We start from the raw sequence: 16,617 nt of genomic DNA on the forward strand, positions 1-16,617 counted from the left end.
GCTTCCCCAGTGCTGTGGGCAGGCTGCAGGGCTGTGGGTGGGTGATGTACGGGGACAGGGGGGGACGGTGGGCGCCCAGCAGGACTTGTAGGGGCAGGAGCTGAAATCTCACACCCCTGGGTGCTCAGCCTTTATTAGTCACCAGCAGAACGGGGACGCTGCAAACCAGAACAGGGGCTGCGCACCGGGTACCACCTAGAGCCGGGTGGCACCATGTGGGGTCAGGCGTGGGGAACCCACCCGGACCGCGGCACCCGGCATCTCCTCGGGGTAGGAGAGCGCGGGGTTGTCCAGCCCCAGCCTGGCCTTGTCGCGGGCAGCGCCCTCGCGCTCGTCCCAGCCCTCGGGGCTGCGGCAGCGGTCGGTGCAGCACAGCGCGGCGCGCGTGATGAGGTTGTCGAGGGGCTGCAGCGAGTGCATCCAGGCCGGGAGGAAATCCCAGGTCTGCAGCCACTTGGGCAGGCGGCCGGGGCTGCGCGCCTGCAGGGCGTTCACCAGGCCCACGAAGAAGAGGAGGCCGAGGAAAGGGGCGCCCACCCCCACCAGCACCCGCCAGCCCGCCATGGAGATGCCGAAGATGAGGGAGGGCAGCAGGAGGAAGCAGACGATGAGGTAGAGCACGGCGAACCAGCGGTACTTGGCCGTGCGCTCGCCCAGCGCCTTGGCCATGCGGATGGGCAGGCGGGTGAAGGGCAGCGGGTACCACAGCAGGATGCCGGAGATGTTAAAGAAGAAGTGGCACAGGGCGATCTGCGGGGACGGCTGCCTCGTTAGCCCGGGCACACGGGGGTGTGTGGGCTTCCCCCCGTGGCACCCGGCTGCCCGTACCTGGAAGGAGCTGGCCAGTTTGTCCCCCGGGCTGGCCAGGGCGGCCAGGATGGCGGTGGTGGTGGTGCCGATGTTGGAGCCGAGGGTCAGCGGGTAGGCACGCTCAATGCTGATCACCCCCAAGCCTGTGGGACGGGCACCCCGTGCCGTTGCATTGCCTGCCAGCACCCCGTGCTCTCCCTTGGGGGCACAAATCCGAGGACCCCAGCATCCGTGGGGACCGGCGGGTGGCAGGGAACCAGGCTGGGCTGGGACTCACCGATGAGAGGTGTGATGGCCGAGGTGAAGACAGAGCTGCTCTGCACGACAAAGGTCATCCCAGCGCCCACCACCATGGCAAAGTAGCCGGTGAGCCAGCTGAACGGGTGCGGGAGGTCTGCCGTGGCACAGGCACGGACACAGAGAGGGGAACATCAGCTGGGAGCAGCCCGGAGCTCCTACAGGGTGCTGGGGAGGGAGCTGGGGGGCCAGCTGCTGCATATAGGGCCAGCTGCTGCATATAGGGCCAGGCTTGGGGCGGGCAGGAGGCTGGTGGCTAGGGTGGATGGGGAAGGGGGACGTGGGCACCAGGAGGATGTGACAGCCATAAGCAGAGCAGGGAGCAGGTAGGGATGGGGTCAGGGGACACGGGGGCCAGGCAGGGCTGGGGGTTAGGGGCAGCCAGGGCTGGGTCTGGGGGTGGCCGGGGGCGTGCAGGGAAGGCTGGAGCAGCCAGGGCCCCATCCCACTCATCCCACGGTGGTCCCCGTCCCACTCACCAGTGTTGATGACCTTCTGGATGGCTTTGGCCACCTGCCCCTTGAGCAGGGAGTTGAGCAGTTTGACCAGGAGGATGAGGCAGGTGCAGAGCACGACGAGGGACCCGGCCAGCAGCACCAGCCCCACGGCCAGGTCCGGCAGCGGCGTGTCCGTGAAGAGGTGCTCGCCTGCCCCACAGCACGGCTGGGCGAGGGCCTGGGGCCAGCCCGGCCCCGCTCACGGACCTCTCCCCACCGCACACATGTCTCCCCCAGCCCCAAAACCCCCAGCCCAGCATCTCCCAGCCCTGCCACACGTCCTGACCCCAGCCCCACTCACACTTCTGCCTGGTGATGTTGTGGATGCTCTCCATGCCGCTACCGCTGCAGTGGCCGGGGGATGTGCAGTTTGGGGGGACCCCAAGCCCCCCAGCAGCTGTCTGCAGGGTGAGATCAGGCTGTGGATGTCTCCACAGGGCCCACCCCACTCCTTGGGGTGGTTTTAGGGGGGCCATCGCGCACCCTCCCAGCTCTCCAACCCTTCCCAGCCCCATGGCAAGGTCAGGGACCCCTCACCTGGGGGGGCGCGGGGTCACACCACACGCGGATGAGGCTGCGGTTGCGCAGGCTCTCGTCTCCCGTGGCGATGCCCGTGATCACCGACTTGTCCAGCTGCAACAACACGGCGGAGAGGGCGGTTGGGGGCTGGCAGCACGCCCAGCCTGGGGGGACATCTTCGCCGTGATGGGGACGCCGCCAAAGGGACAGCAGCTTTAAGGACACCACCCCTGGGGACAGCACGGGCGGCCCGCGGAGACCTGGATGATGAGCTTGGTGAAGGGCTCCGTGATGATCTTCAGCAGGTCGGGGGCGTCCTTCCCGCTGCGGATGTTGAAGGTGGCCACCACCAGGCGGGTGACGCGGTGCAGGTACCCGCTCACCACCTCCAGCGGCAGCAGCACCAGCACGGACAGCCAGTTGAAGCAGTCGTGCACCGTGGCGCCGGCGAAAGCCCTGCGTGGAAGAGCCCACGTGTGGGCAGGGGAGCAGCCCCGAGCCCCCCCCCCCAGATCCCCCCCCTGCCCCGAGCAGCGCTCACCGTTTGAACTCGCTGCGGTCACCGGCCTGCATGAGGGCCACGATGGTGTTGGTGACGGAGGTGCCGATGTTGGAGCCCATGATGATGGGAATGGCAGAGCGCACTTCCAGCACTGGGGACAGAGACACCCGCTGGCCCCACGTGTCCCAGCTCGGGGTGGCCCCCCTCCAGCCACCCCGTGTCCCCCAGCCTCGGCTCCCGGGGAGCGCACTCACGCCCCGAGGAGACCATGCTGACGATGATGGAGGTGGAGGTGGAGGAGCTCTGCACCAGCACGGTCACCAGGATGCCCACCACGAGCCCGGCCACGGGGTTGGAGAGGATGGCGTTGTCCTTGAAGATGTCCCCGGCCACCTTGCCTGTGAGAGAGCGCGAGCGGCAGGGTGCCGGAGCAGCGGTGCCGCCGGCCGCCCGCTGCCCCCGTGGCCGTACCTCCGGCCAGCTGGAAGGCAGAGCTGAGCACGTCCAGCGAGCAGACGAAGAGGTACAGGAAGCCGAACATCAGGGGCACCTTGAGAAGGGAGACACAGATGGACTGGACCCTCGCCCAGCACCCCAGCTCTGCGCAAGACAAGAGAGAGTGTTAAACGCCGGCCGCGCGTCCCCGTGCCCGGCCGTGCCACCGGTCCCCAGGTCCCCTCCGCCTCCCTCTGCTCTGCCCACGGCACCCTGGGGTGCCGAGCATCTTCCACGCCGGGTGCTCTGGTTGGGGTGCTCCGTGCCGGGGCGCTGCGGGGACCTCACCTGGCTTCTGCAGCTCCTCCAAGCCCAGCCGGGGCCCCTGCCAGGGCAGCGCGTCCAGCTCGTAGCGCTCCATGCCCTCCACCAGCCTCCCCGGGGAGCCGGGGCACAGGAAGCCATGGTCAGGGCAAGTCACCGTGCTCACGGCGAAGGGACAGGCGTGGGCACCCGGCAGCCTGTGCAGAGCTGGGGAGAGGTGGCACCCACGTTATGGCCCCGTCCCTGCAGGGTGCCAGGCAGGGACCCTGCCTGGCACGTGGAAGCGGAGCTGAGCTCTGCAGGGTGAGGAGGAGGAGGAGGAGGAGGAGGAGGAGGAGGAAGGCTGAGGGACCTACCTGGGGGGCTGGGGCAGTAGGCGAATTGGGGCCCGTGCACCACCCTTCCTCCCCGCACCGGGCAGCGGGGCATGGCCGGGCTCTCCCTCCGGTAGGGCAGCATCGCTCTGGGTGGGTCTGAGCACAAGAGGCCACGCGTCACCGCAGTCACCGCAGGCAGCCGTGGGTGGTGGCACCACCAAGGAGCACCATCCCCCTGGTGACCTCAGCCACCAGCTGCCACTGTGTCACCCCCGGGGCTCCCGCAGGGAAGCAGCGCACGGGATGGGGTCAGCTGGTGGGCACGGGGCAGGGAGCTGGGAACAGCTGGGTCCTGCCCTACTGGGGCCACCAGCAGCCGATCCTGTCCCACTGGGGCCACCAAAAGTTGGTCCTGTCCCACTGGGGCCACCAGCAGCCAGTTTTGCCCCGGGACCCTGCTCACCTGGGGCTGGCCGAGCGGTCAGGGCAGTGCCATGTCCTCATGCCACATCCACGCGTCCCTCTGGCAGAGTGGCCCGCAGGGCACCGGGCCCTTTATATGCACGCCAAGAGCAAAGTCTAAGGAGCCCAGCGTTGCCCCTCGCCTCTGCTCGCCACTCACCTCCTCCCCAGAAATTCCTGCAGTTAATGGGTAACCCCGTGACAGCCCACGTCAGCCGCGGCCTGGGGCGGGATGGGGCACGCGCCCCCGGTGTCCGGTGCCCCCAGGACACCCCACGCATCCCACCTCGCCTGCCTGGGGCTGTGCCGGAGCCCTGATCCTGTGGGGTGGCCACTGATATGGCCTCAGCACTGTGTGGAGAGGAGGAGAAGGAGGAGGAAGATGAGGACGAGGAGGAGGTGTCGCTGCTGGAGGTGAGGCCATGCGCGCATCCTCGCAGCCACCCAAGCATCACCCACCAGGGTCCCGGCCCTGCTGTCCTGGCTGTGAGCGGTGGCAGCGGTCGCACCAGCATCGTGGCAGGGTCCTACAGGCACCCTGGTGGTCCCCATGTCACCAACGATGGTGGCACAGAGCTGCAGGGACCGCTGCTGCTCGGCGTGTGCGGTGCAGGGCAGGGAGCGGTGCCAACGTTATCGTCACCGCCGCCCCGCTGCCGTTTATCATTACCCCGTGTGCGCACCTCCGGCCAAGTTTCCATCCACCCACGAGGTGCCCGGCCAGCTCGTGCCCACGGCAGCCGAGGGGAGAGCTGGGGCCAAAGGTCCCTGCGGTGGCTGCGGGTGTCAGGAGGGGTGCGGAGGGGCCACGCGGCTGTGCCACCGCCGTTCTGCCGTGGCTGGGAGGTGGACGCCAGGAGCCAGCACTGCTGGGCCCTGCTGGTGCCCACGAGCGCGTCGTTGTGCCTCAAGCCGTGCCCACCGGGGCGTGGAGCACTGCGTGACCCTGGCCTGGGTCAGCCTGGCAGCACACGCTGCTCCCTGGGCGCTGCGGGGACCGAGGGACAAGTGTGATGCAGGACGAGGGTACCCCGGTCCTGCCGGGGTGTGTGGGCGCAGCAGGGCACCCAGCTGGGGGGCAGCGCTTCGTCCCCAGTGCCTTGTGCCACGCAAGATCCAGAGGGGGCAGTGCCATCCGTGTGCTGGGATTAGTGGGATGAGGACGTGCCTCTAGGCCGTGGCTCACAGAGTAATTTGTCAGCTCTGTACCCCAAAAAAGCCAGGCATGAAGGTTTTACAGACACGAGGGGAGACCCCGCAGGTACCCAGGGTGCTGGCGGTGCCTGGGGACAGTCCATGGCTAAGCCAGCCTGGTACCCCCTGCCCCTTGCCAGGTTACACCCCCAGGAGCAGCCACTGCCTGGCCTCTGGGATAAAAGGGCCGTGGGGTCCCTCCAACCATGGGGTGCAGCCTGGGACCACCCCACAGCCCCCAAGCCGGCCGGTGGCCGCGTGTGCCCTGTCCCTGGGGGCTGCGGTGGCCGCTGCCTGGTTGCCCCCACAATCATTAACCCGCGAGGCCCTGGCAGCCCGGGCTGTCACTCATTGACAGGCTCGGGGCTGAAGTCCTACCAGTCCTGCGGTGTGCCCTACACCACCGGCGGGGCTGAGAAATGGGGCTGCTGGTGCTGCCCCTTCCCGCGGGCAGGGCGGCACAGCTGGGGGCTGTACGGCCACCAGCAGGGGTGTGGGGGCTGGCCCCGAGGGGCTTTGTGGGGTAGTTGGGGCGCAGGGAGGTGATGCCACCAGAAGCATCCCTTGGCCACCCCCGGAGCCACCCCGGGCGCAGCCTGGCTCCCCGGCGGGGCAGGAAGGAAGGCGAGAGAAGTGCTTCCAGGCAATGCTCTTTATTTCCCCCGGTTTCACACCACGGACAGGACCGAGCAGCACCACGGAGACACACGAGGGCTCTGTGCCAGCCCTGGGGGCCGGCCGGGGGGCTGTGCTCCCCCCCAGGAGGCTGCCCTGAGCCACCCCTCTGCCTCTGGCCGGGCAGTGGGGACCGAGCGGTGGCCCAGGGCGCAGCCAGGTCTGGCCACGCGGGCACGCCGGGCACCCGGCAGCACCCAGGGCAGGCTGAGATGCTCAGCACCCAGAGGTGCTGCGCTGCTCCGGCGCCTCCAGCACAGGGCAAGCCTGGCCCCAAAGGCTGAGAGCTCACTGCCCCAGCAGGAACAGGGCAGGGGGCCATTTCTGCAGCCCCCATCATGTAGGGTCTTGCCATGGGAACCCACTGCTGGGATGGGGCTAGATCCATCCCCACCCGCTCTCCCGTCCCTGCCTGCCCATGGCACAGGGGCTTAGGGCTGCCCCGCCCTGCCACCCCATCCACCCACATCCTCTCCATCCCACACGCCCTTCGGCTGGCAGGCTGCTTCCCGTGGGGCTGTGCCAGCCTGGCGCAAGCAGGATTCACCCCGAGGCAGCCCTGCCCCAGGCAGGGGAGGCAGAAGCACCGGGCAGGGCAGTGCCAGGCGTGCGCGGGACTCTGCCGAGTGCTTTGCAGCGGGGGGGCTCAAACTATGTACAGGACTCCCTGGATGTGCACCGGGATGTGGCCCCACCGAGGGGCACGGCAGCTGCTCGACCACTCACAGCAACACGACACGAGTTTGGGACGGGACGTGGACGAATCTGCGGTCCGGGCAGTGTCGGCGGCGCCAGGCGCTGGGTGCGGGCGTGGGGCAGGGCTCACCGGGGCTCCTGCTCGACCGCGGGCTGAGCCGGCGCGGGCTCCTTGGTGGGGCCGGGGTGGTTGCTCCCCTGGGATCCCGGGTGAGAGGCGCTGGGCTGCTCGGAGCCCCCGCAGGCGCTGCCGTCCTGCCCCGGCAGCTGGAGGAAGTCAGGCAGCACCAGGTCCTCCTTGGAGAGCAGCCCCCGCTGGTCGTTGGCCCGGCAGCTCTGGGCACGGTTCAGCAGCTCCACCAGCCCTGGGGGAAAAGTAGGACACGCACCTCAGCCCGGCACCGCCACCCGCTCCTAAAAGCCTTGGCCCGATGTGACCCCAAAAGCAGCACCCGTAGCCTCTCCACGGGACCCCGCGCCCACGGGACCTCATGCTGCATGGACCCTGCTCCCCTCACTGCCATGTTTTGCCCCAATCCCGTGGGTTTGGGGTGCGCCAGCTCTCACCTTCCAAGTCGTAGGTGCGGCGGTTCAGGTTGGTGGCAGCCGAGGACCGGGGCCTGCAGGAGGAGGAGGGCAGCCCCCACGGCGCGTCGGCCTCTGCTCCCGTTGGGCTTCCCTCCTGTGATGAGCAGCCCAGCTCAGCATGGGGGCAGGGAGGCAGCGCTCCCCCACCCCACAGCAGCCTGCTCCTGCCCCTGCAGCGGGCACCCCTTCCCCACGGCACCCCCACAGCCCGGGGCATCTCCCCTCCTGACCAGGGCAGAGCCGGGACTCACCTCGCTGCGCAGTGGGGAGGGGGCGGCCGCAGCCTCGGCGCTCTCTGTCACTCTCATGTCTGCAAGGTGCGGGGTGAGGATCAAAACTTTGCGCCTGGCTGGTGACGGGACAGAGCCCACGCAGGGAGCAGGAGCCGTGGCCAGCAGAAAGCAGCCCGGCCCCGTGAGCAGGATGGGCCAGGGACACAGCTCAGGGTGCTGGCACAGCTCTGGGGAGTGACATGGCTCGGTTGGGGACACGGCTGTCCCCAGGCGTTACCTGCTGGCGTTTCCAGGACGAGTTTCTGCGCAGCCACCGTGCTGACCAGCTTCTCTAGGTCCAGCGCTGCCGACTCACCTTGCTGCAACGAGGAACCCCAAAATCACACTGCTGTGACACGGCGCGTGGCAAGGGTGCCCATGGCACCAACGTCACAGCTCGCCAGCCACAGCCCCGCCAGTTTGGGGTCTGCCCGGCACCCAGCGCGCCCACCCGGTGCTGCCCAGCTCAGCATGGATCGCTGAGACCCCCCCGGACCCCCCAGCCCAGCCCTGTGGCCGCCCTCACCCGGCGCAGCAGCGCCAGCTCCACGTTGACGCCGTATTTGCCCAGCACGGGCTGCAGCGCTTCCCGGATGCGCTTGGTGGACTTGGCCGTGATGCGGATGGTCTTGCTGAGGGAGGAGATCTCCAGGCTGCGGGGAAGGAAGATGACATGAGAGGCGTCAGCGGCTCTGCAGGGAGGTTGGGGCGGGCGATGTGGCCTGGAAGGCATTCATCCCCAAAACGGCACTCACTCAAAGCTGATCCTGTTCTCCAGCTTCACCTCCTGGTCCGCCAGCACGCAGCACTCCTGGTCCAGCACCAACGCTTTCTGCAAGAGCCGACACATCAGCAGGCTCCTGGTAACATCCCCGCTTCGCCATCCCTGCTGCCCGGAGCCCCCCCTTGCCCCGTACCTGCTCGTTGCCCACCAGGTACACCTTGATGTCGGGGAGGCTGAAGCCTCGCTTCTCGCATATCCCAGCCAGCATGTCGCGGATGGAGAGGCCGGGCCGCACGGCGGCCAGCGAGGCCGTGCCGTCGGGCAGGTAGACGCAGCAGTACTTGGTGGGCTTGGCCTCGGCCTCGCTGCCCCCCAGGCTCTTGCGATGGCCCTGTGGGATGGGAGAGGTGCCGTCAGCAGGGCCAGTGGCAGCGCGGGGCCGGTGCGGCGAGGACTCACCTCCGTCCAGGGGCTGGCAGCCGTGCCGGCCGAGGAGAGAAAACCCAGGTCCAGGCTGGCGGAGGAGTTGAGGGAGCCCTGAGACTCTCGCCACAGCACGGCGCTTCCACCGCCTTCTCCCCCGTCTAGGACAAGCGGACACCCGTGGATGGGAATGGCGTGGGGATGGGGACGGCGTGGGGACGGGGATGGCGTGGGGATGGGGACGGTCCCCGCTGCCCCGCATGGTGCCTACCTGCCCAGGAGGGCTCCCGTCGCTCGCCCTTGCGGAAGGAGCGGCGAGGGCTGCGGGTGGCCCCGCTGCCGGCCGTCTCCACGCCGAGAGGCAGCGACTTCCCCAGCTTCAGCTTCGACTTCTGGGGCAGGGAGAGGAAGCTCAGCCTCTGTCCCCCGCCACGTCTCTGTCCTCAGCCCGCAGCCAGGCTTGTGACACGGTGGGGACGGTGCCCGGCCCCAGGATGGGATCGTGTCCCCCCTTTGCATCCCGCTCACCTTGCTGAGGTCTGGGGGGGGGCTGCTGCTGCGGGAGTGGGGCCGCAGGTCCGGCAGGGGCTGCCCCTGGCTCTCGGCCCTCAGGCAGGCTTGGTAGAGGGGGGACTTCACGAAGCGCGTGTAGCTGTCGAACTTCATCAGGTTAAAGATCTGCGAGGGGAGGAGGTGCCCGCTCAGCGCCCCAGCCCATGGCTCCCTGGGGGGCTCTGGAGTGGGGCTGGGGGGGGGAGATTGTCTCACCTGGAGCTGCTGGAGGCGGAACATGTCCGGGGAGGGGGTGGCCAGCATGTCCTCCCCGATCCAAGCCTGCCTGTCGATGTTGACGGGACTCACCGAGTGGCTGGAGAGGAACTCGTCGTAGATCCGCCGTGCCTCCTGTGCCAGCTGGGAGAGGGGGGTCAGGATGGGGCCAGGAGCCCCCTCCCCTCCGAGCCCCCGAGCACTGGGCCAGGTCCCCACCAGGGCCACCTCGCAGCTGGAGGACCGGCATCAGCCCCACATTCAGCACCGAGCTCTGGGCACAACGCACTGCTCCATACCCTTGTCCTGACCAGAAGAGACCCAACCTCCCCTGCCAGGGATTTGCAGCCTCAGCTGCGGGGCCGGTACCTGCTGCGTGTCGGTGGCTGGGATCTGCTGGAAGCGCTCGCATGCCTGCCAGAAGTAGACGTTCTCGGCGCTGAACTCCTTCTTGAGGAACTCCTGGGGGGCCAGAGAGCTGCGTGAGGGATGCTCGAGGCCAGGACGGCTGCAGGGATGGTGCGGGGAGCAGGGTCTGGGCTGCGGCACTCACGGTGAAGTAGGTGACAGCCACGCGGTCCTGCAGCAGCGTCTCGAAGGACTCTGCCCAGCTGGCCACGGAGCCGTGCGCGGAGCCGCAGGTGGTCTGTGGGGCCGGCAGGCTGTTCACGCTGTGGTTGCTGCCCCGGGCCCTGGAGGCGTTTAATTCTGGGAGAGAAAAAGGCTCAGGTCCTGTTGCTGAGCATCGTGGCCACCCTGCTTGGGGGCACGCGTGGCCAGGGCTAATTCAGCCCCGAGGTGCCCACAGCCCCCGGTGCCTGCCCCAGATTCATCTGCCCCGTATGGGCTGCCCTGAGCCTGCGAGGTGTCGGGGTGGGAGCACGAGGAGCTGAGCTGCTGCTCCGTGCGTCGTGGCATCGCCAGCAGACGAGCGCCGTGGTGGCACAGTGCCATGGTGGCACAGCACCGTGGTGGCACAGTGCCGTGGTGGCACAGCCGACACCTTCCGGCGTGACAGCAATCCCTCCCGGTGACAGCGCTCCCTCCCGGGGCTGTCACCGTCACTCCACGTGTGACTCATCTCCCAGGGGAACAAAGCAGCGCGTGGGGAAGGCGCCCAGCGGGGAGGGGAAGCAGAAGGGCAGGGAGACGAGGGGCAGGCTGGCGGGGAGGGTGGGTGGGGGGCTCCTCTGGCACCGCGACCGCGCTGTGCCTCGATTTCCCTTCTCCGCTCCTCTGGCCTTGGCTGCTGTGGGCACAGATATGGTCAGCCCTGGCCCTAAAGGAAGCTGAGGGGAACAGAGATGAGTGCATTCAAACACAGCCCTCCTCCTAAAAGAGGGAAGTCCCCATGGCCAGCCAGCTCCTGCTCGGGTCTGACTGGTGACAATGGGGACCAGGGGCCAGAGGAGCTCGGGGCGCACAGGAGGGGTCTCCTGATAGAGCCAGCAGGAGGGGGGCAGCATCCCAGCGCCCCCCCCCAGCAGAGGAGGCAGCTCGCTGCTGTGCCAGGCTCCCTGCCCTTCTTGTTCTGCCCGAGGCCAGGCATGACTTGGCAAACAGACAGCCTCCCCCCACAGCGACCGGGCTCTGTGTGCCCCAAACCAGCACCCAGAGCCCCATCCGAGCAGGGGGGGCCGGGCCCAGCGGGGCTTCCCCCTCCCCGGGTGAGGATGTGAGGAGCAGCCTTACCTCCATCCGACACGGCCGGGCCCTGTGGGGTGGAGAGGAGAGGTGTGAGGGAGGGCGAGCAGCTGGCAAACACCACCCCATATAATTTGGGGCTGCTGCCCCATGGTGTGGGGGCAGGCCGTGGGGCTCCCCCCCAGCACGGCACGCAGCCTTTCTCCCACCGGTGTGCGTCTGGGCTCAGCGATGGGGAAAGGGCAGATGCTATCGGCCACAACCCCGCAGCTACCCGGGGAGGAGAGAAGCAGCCTCCCCGGCACAGGAAGAGGAGGGGAGGAGGGGAGGGAAGGAAGGAGAACCACAGCCCCAAGCAGGCAAACTGCTCGCTGCCTCGGGGCCTGGGGCTACTGGAGAGCCAGCACCCAGGAGACGGCACCTCCAGGTCCCGCAGCATCCCTTGGGCTGCCCCGGGCACCTCCCTTGGGGACGTGGCACCCCAGGGAGACGAGCAGAGCCCGCACGGGGTGTGCCGGCCGCCCACCGCCCCCCTGAGCCACCCTGGAGCCGTGCCCTGGGCCTCACTGGCTGGTGTCCCCCCAGCCCCACGCACCCCAGCCCGCCCTGCAGCCCCCAGCCCAGCCCCACGCACCCTGGCCCTGCTACCTCCTACCCCAGCCCCATAACACGCCCCTTGCCCCCTGGTAGCCCACCCCCAGACCCCTGCCGTGCCCCCCGTGGCAGCCCCACACCTCCCAGCCCCATTCGTCCATCTCCGGCCCCACAGCCCCACCTCGCCCCATCCTTGCTCTTCCCCATCTCCATCCATCCCTGGTACACACCCCAAACTCCCCAGCCCTAAACCGCCCAGCCCTACACCGCTCAACCCCAAACTCCCCAGCACCACAGTTACCAACCGCAAACTCCCCATCCCCAAACTTCCTATCCCTAAACCCCCCATCCCCAAAACCCCCATCCCCAAAACCCCATCCCCAAACCCCCCATCCGCAAACTCCCCAGCCCCAAACTCCCCAGCACCAAACTCTCCAACCCAAACCCCTCAGCCCCACACTCCCCACCCCCAACCCCTCCAGCCCTAAATTCCCCATCCCCAAACCCCCCAGCCCCACACTCCCCAGCCCCACACACCCATCCCCGCTCACCCAACCCCACACATCTCCACCCCCCCACCCCAGCAGCGCATCCTCTCCCCATCCCCACACCCCCATCCCCACACCCCCACCCCCACACCCCCCTCCTGCCCCATCCCCATCCCCATCCCCGCGCCCACCCCCGGTACCCCATCAACTCCTCCCGGTGCGCTCCCGGTTCCCGGTGGCGCTCACCATGCGCCCGTTGTGGACCAGCAGCAGCTTGCCCTTGCCCTGCATCCCTGGCACGGCCCGGTGCCGGTGCCGGTCCCGGTGGCGGTCCCGGTGCCGGTGCCGGTGCCGGTCCCGGCGGGTTACCGGCTCGGCCCGGTGCCCCGCAGCATCCCCGCCCGGTGGCGCGGCGCGGCCGGCCCGGCCCTCCCGGCACCCCCGGCACCGCCGGCACTGCCGCTTTCGGCTGCCACAGGAAATGTCGCTATGGGAACCCAGACCGCAGCCGAGGGGGGAGCGGAGCCGCCCTCCCGACGCCGCCACCGGGAACGGGACCGCCACCGCCACCGGGACCGGCTCCGGGGATGGCTCCGGGAACGGCACCGGGCGCCGCCGCCCTCCCGCTGCCCGCCCCGGGTTCCCCCGCAGGGCACCGGGCACCGGCTCCTGGTTCTGGGGGTGCCCCCGTGCCCCGTGGGGAGCCGCCGGTACCGGGGGTGCTGGGGGCGAGCCACGCTCAGCACGGAGCCGTGGCCACGGTTCGGTGCCTGCTGGCAACCGGGAGGAGATTTTGGGCAGGTTTTGTAGGGTTTTGTAGGGTTTGGTGGGAGATAGGAGGAACTGGGTGAAGCACGAGCACTGCGCTCACGGGGATGTGGGTGTTTGGGGTGCAAGGTGTGGGGTGAGCCCCCGGGCAGCTGGTGCCGGTGTGGGGACAGCCGAAGCGTTAACGCCAGCAGCACGCACACAGCGGCGAGGCCGAGGCCGCTCGCGCCTCTCGCCGTCCCGTTGTTTGCCTTGGCTCCGTGACGGGAGTTATAAATAAAAATGTCTCACCCCGGGTGCGTGACTCACGGGCCCTCCCCGCAAAGGGTAACCTCTGCGAGGAAACCTGAGCCGGGGACCGAGCCGCAGCGAGAGCGAATGCACCGCTGGATTCACGTATTTTCGTGTTTTTATCCCAAATGGCGACTGGGTGAGACCCCTGCCCCATGGGGTTAGGGTGGGCTGCTGGGGACAGCGGTGCCTGTGCCCCTCCGCACCCTGTCCCCTGCTGGCTGCCAGCAGCCCGGTGGTTTCCCTCGGATGGGAGAAGCTGACGTGGCCCGGGGTGGCTTTGGCCAGCCGTGCCCCGGCGTTGCCTCCTGCCACGCTCTGGGATGCAGGGACTGGGATGCAGGGAGCGGGATTCTGGCCCCACAGGATGTGCCTGGGGTGAGGGGTGCAGTCCTGCTGCCCTCCTTCCATCCCCGTCCCCTGCCCGTGGCATCCCTGTGCCGGTGACTCCAGCAGGGCTTTGGGCTCTGGGCTGGCGCTCGTCCCTGCTGAGCTCTGCTCGGCGCCGTCTGGCGCCACAGGGCCGAGGGGATGGGTTGTGGCTGCTGGTGTCACCTCATCCTGCTGATGCGAGTGGAATGTGGGGACCGGGATGTGCCGGAGGAGGCATCGGCCCTTTCTGGGCCAGCTCCACAGGCCGAGAGGCTCTGCCTGCCTCCTCCATCCCGGCTGGGGCCGCAGGGCCTCTCCTGGGGACAGCCGTGCCCTGGCTGTGCCACTCCGTGTCCCTTGGCCATGCTCTGCCAGAGCATCGTGCCCACGATGCCCAGGTACCGCATCCTCCTGCTGCACTGGTGCCGTGGGGAGAGGAGAAGCTCGGTGCCCCCCGGTTTATCCTCGGTGCCCCCCGGTTTATCCTGGGGGTAGGGAGCAGGGGGAGGTGACGACTGGGTGACAGCTGGCTGGGGGATTTGCCGAGGGCATTATTCAATGCTGTGGGTAAATGGAGAAACAGCAGCTAATTCTGGAGCCCGTAATCCTCTTCCTCCCCCAGGGATGGGGAGCGTGCCAGTCACGCAGATGCCCCCGGCATCCCCTGAGCCGTGCCGCGGGCTGCAGCTGCTCCCAGACCATGGGCGAGGTGCAGAAGGTGAGGGGGGGTCTGGCTACACCCCGCCTGCCCCAGGGCGGCTGCGCTGGCACCAGCTCCCGGCTGGCAGAGCCGGGCCAGGACTCGGCCCTCAGCCTGCCGGGAGCTGGCCAGGCTCCCAGGGGACAGGGACAGCCCACCCAGGGGTGGGGGACAGGCTGGGTTTATCTGAGGTGGGGTAACCCCAAGCTTGGGCACCTCGGGACTAAGTCCTGGAGCTCACTCGGGCTGTAGACACGGGGAAAATGACCAACAGAGCACCCAGATCCCCCCACCGAAACGAGGGTGCTCTGCAGCGACCCGGCACCCCGCAGGGCTCCCCCAGCCCCCCGCGCCCCCAGGGGCTGCTCTCCGTCATCCAGAGCCTGCAGGGCTCCCCAGGGCAGGAGCTCCGCATCGTCCTGCTGGGGCTGGACAACGCGGGCAAGACCACGCTGCTGAAACGCCTGGCGTCCGAGGAGGTCACCACCATCACCCCCACCCAGGTAGGGGCTGCTGCGGACCAGGCGAGGCAGGACCACGCGAGGCAGGTCCCTGGGTGACGCCGGGGTTTGGTTCCCCACGCAGGGGTTCAACATCAAGAGCGTCCACTCGCACGGCTTCAAGCTGAACGTCTGGGACATCGGGGGGCAGCGCTCCGTCCGCCCCTACTGGAGGAAGTACCTGGGCAGCACCGACCTGCTGGTGAGTGCCGGAGCCCTGCCGCAGCGGAGCCCCTGCAGCAGGCAGAGGCAAGGAGAGGCTGCCCACTGTCCCTTTTGTCCCCCCCGGCAGATTTATGTCATTGACAGCGCAGACCAGAAGCGCTTTGAGGAGACAGGGCAGGTATGAGGGGGGATGGATTAAGGGGGGGTGGTGGGGTTGGGGGTTCAGACGTGGCACTGCCAGCTGCTGGAGGCTGAAGCGGGGAGTGAGGATGTTCCCTGTGACTGCTACGGGCTGTCCCCTGGGCCAAGCTGTCCCCATAGGTGCACAGGAAGGGCACGCAGCTCTGCCCCAGCCAGCTCTCCCCATTTTACTGGAGCTGGGGGTGATGCCCCAGGAGTGCCCAACGTGGGGGTGGGTGACTGCCTCTCGTGGGAATCCTCCCAGCGCCAGGGGAGCCATACGACAAAGCAAAGCTTTCCTCCTTGAAGCTCGAGTAGTGAACTCAGAATTACAAAACCTGGAAAGTAAAACCGAAGGTGAGACTCCCAGTGCCAGTCAAGGCTGTGCTGACACCAAACGCCGCCTGGAACGGAGGCGTGGGTGCGCCAGACAGCCGGGGCTGACAGCAGCCTCCTGCCGCTGCCCTTTGCCCAAGGTGCGCTCGGTGCCGGTTGTGTTTATCCCCCAGGTGATGCTGAGAGCGGCTCCAGATTCTCTGCGGGGCAGATGTAGCTTCAGGGCTGCACATCTGCCTTTTGGGATACGGAGACCTCACGGCATCTTTGGATTTGGGTTTTGGGAGCGAGCTGCCCCAGCCTGCTGAGGGGCAGTGCTCCTGGGACAGGGTTATCTCTTGGCAGGAGCTGGCCGAGCTCACCGAGGATGAGTCTCTCACGGGAGTCCCGCTGCTGGTGTTTGCCAACAAGCAGGACCTGGTGACGGCAGCACCTGCGGCCGAAATCGCCGAAGGGCTGAGCCTCCACACCTACCGGGACCGGGAATGGCAGATCCAGGCCTGCTCAGCCCTGTCCGGGGAAGGAGTGCAGGTAGAGAGGCGAGGGCACTGCGGGGTGGGAGAGGACCTAAGGGCCTGCCGTGCTCTGGGGACGTGCTCACGTCTCTCTTCCTTCCAGGATGGGATGAACTGGATTTCCAGCCAGATCATGAGCAGGAAGAAGTGAGAGCTGGGAAGTGCCAGACTGGACTGAGCTGCGGGTCCCTAAGCCATGGCCAACTGCCCTGGTCCCCACACTCCACCCAAAGGCTTGACTGGGCCCTGAGCCTCAAACTCTTGCTCAGACGGGTTTTTCACCTTTTTTCATGGGTTTTTCACATGGGTTTCTCACATGGGTTTTTTCACCTAGTCTTTCACTGCTTGTCTGCCCACGTCACTCTGCACACCCCAGATAAAGATGCAGCCGAACCCCTCCGTTCCTGCAGGAGGTGGCTGCTGCCTCCCCAGAAGAGCAGTCAGACATTGGGACGGGTTGCCCAGGGAGGTGGTGGTGTCACCGACCCTGGGGGTGTCCATGGAGAGGCTGGACGTGGTGCTTGGGGACACGGTTTGGTGACAGTGGTGGCAGGGGGTGGT

General features: G+C 68.0%; 3 protein-coding genes across 14 annotated transcripts; 1 reads left to right on the plus strand and 2 right to left on the minus strand.

Annotated features, from left to right (window-relative positions):
* Nucleotides 1-101: 101 nt before the first annotated feature.
* SLC34A1 (solute carrier family 34 member 1) lies at nt 102-4,306 on the minus strand. 2 transcript variants are annotated; one of them, XM_038186571.2, is made up of 13 exons: nt 4,165-4,306; nt 3,741-3,857; nt 3,409-3,591; nt 3,097-3,225; nt 2,880-3,023; nt 2,665-2,776; nt 2,384-2,579; nt 2,142-2,237; nt 1,906-2,005; nt 1,587-1,754; nt 1,088-1,204; nt 829-953; nt 102-750 (listed from the first exon to the last, which is right to left on the minus strand). In XM_038186571.2, the coding sequence occupies exons 2-13, from the start codon at nt 3,841-3,843 to the stop codon at nt 196-198; spliced, it is 2,028 nt and encodes a 675-aa protein (XP_038042499.1). In that variant the 5' UTR covers nt 3,844-3,857; nt 4,165-4,306; the 3' UTR covers nt 102-195. The 2 variants fall into 2 exon arrangements, with proteins under 2 accessions (XP_038042499.1, XP_038042500.1); XM_038186572.2 differs by lacking the exon at nt 4,165-4,306 and having other exon boundaries at nt 3,097-3,175.
* A 131-nt stretch (nt 4,307-4,437) lies between these two features.
* LOC101798466 (ADP-ribosylation factor-like protein 3) lies at nt 4,438-16,319 on the plus strand. 10 transcript variants are annotated; one of them, XM_038186578.2, is made up of 7 exons: nt 4,439-4,577; nt 14,283-14,378; nt 14,675-14,863; nt 14,946-15,062; nt 15,153-15,203; nt 15,887-16,072; nt 16,160-16,319. In XM_038186578.2, the coding sequence occupies exons 1-7, from the start codon at nt 4,503-4,505 to the stop codon at nt 16,205-16,207; spliced, it is 762 nt and encodes a 253-aa protein (XP_038042506.2). In that variant the 5' UTR covers nt 4,439-4,502; the 3' UTR covers nt 16,208-16,319. The 10 variants fall into 10 exon arrangements, with proteins under 10 accessions (XP_071879618.1, XP_038042506.2, XP_038042507.2 ...); XM_038186579.2 differs by having other exon boundaries at nt 14,693-14,863; XM_038186581.2 differs by having other exon boundaries at nt 14,720-14,863.
* RGS14 (regulator of G protein signaling 14) lies at nt 5,995-12,681 on the minus strand. Of its 2 annotated transcripts, XM_072023512.1 has the most exons (16): nt 12,592-12,681; nt 12,476-12,555; nt 11,196-11,217; nt 10,057-10,211; nt 9,873-9,965; nt 9,504-9,647; nt 9,264-9,413; nt 9,007-9,127; nt 8,772-8,896; nt 8,506-8,703; nt 8,344-8,420; nt 8,115-8,241; nt 7,827-7,908; nt 7,568-7,626; nt 7,296-7,410; nt 5,995-7,093 (listed from the first exon to the last, which is right to left on the minus strand). In XM_072023512.1, exons 2-16 carry the CDS (start codon nt 12,518-12,520, stop codon nt 6,855-6,857), a joined length of 1,752 nt encoding a protein of 583 aa, XP_071879613.1. In that variant the 5' UTR covers nt 12,521-12,555; nt 12,592-12,681; the 3' UTR covers nt 5,995-6,854. The 2 variants fall into 2 exon arrangements, with proteins under 2 accessions (XP_071879613.1, XP_027324319.3); XM_027468518.3 differs by lacking the exon at nt 12,592-12,681 and having other exon boundaries at nt 12,476-12,535.
* Nucleotides 16,320-16,617: the final 298 nt, after the last annotated feature.

Source organism: Anas platyrhynchos, chromosome 14, assembly GCF_047663525.1.
Source record: "Anas platyrhynchos isolate ZD024472 breed Pekin duck chromosome 14, IASCAAS_PekinDuck_T2T, whole genome shotgun sequence".
NCBI classification, from domain to species: domain Eukaryota; kingdom Metazoa; phylum Chordata; class Aves; order Anseriformes; family Anatidae; genus Anas; species Anas platyrhynchos.

What these genes read in the sequence shown, in the direction of transcription:
- SLC34A1 (XM_038186571.2), bottom strand. Translation starts at nt 3,843, where the DNA reads ATGCTGCCCTACCGGAGGGAGAGCCCGGCCATGCCCCGCTGCCCGGTG. An exon ending in TGCCTTCCAGCTGGCCGGAG is followed by an intron (nt 3,024 to 3,096) that starts GTACGGCCACGG and finishes GCTCTCTCACAG; the next exon opens with GCAAGGTGGCCGGGGACATC. An exon ending in CAACATCACCAGGCAGAAGT is followed by an intron (nt 1,755 to 1,905) that starts GTGAGTGGGGCT and finishes GCTGTGGGGCAG; the next exon opens with GCGAGCACCTCTTCACGGAC.
- LOC101798466 (XM_038186578.2), top strand. Translation starts at nt 4,503, where the DNA reads ATGGCCTCAGCACTGTGTGGAGAGGAGGAGAAGGAGGAGGAAGATGAG. An exon ending in CCACCATCACCCCCACCCAG is followed by an intron (nt 14,864 to 14,945) that starts GTAGGGGCTGCT and finishes TTCCCCACGCAG; the next exon opens with GGGTTCAACATCAAGAGCGT. An exon ending in TGTCCGGGGAAGGAGTGCAG is followed by an intron (nt 16,073 to 16,159) that starts GTAGAGAGGCGA and finishes TCTTCCTTCCAG; the next exon opens with GATGGGATGAACTGGATTTC.
- RGS14 (XM_072023512.1), bottom strand. Translation starts at nt 12,520, where the DNA reads ATGCAGGGCAAGGGCAAGCTGCTGCTGGTCCACAACGGGCGCATG. An exon ending in CCCGGCCGTGTCGGATGGAG is followed by an intron (nt 10,212 to 11,195) that starts GTAAGGCTGCTC and finishes TTTCTCTCCCAG; the next exon opens with AATTAAACGCCTCCAGGGCC. An exon ending in AGCTGGCGCTGCTGCGCCGG is followed by an intron (nt 7,909 to 8,114) that starts GTGAGGGCGGCC and finishes TCCTCGTTGCAG; the next exon opens with CAAGGTGAGTCGGCAGCGCT.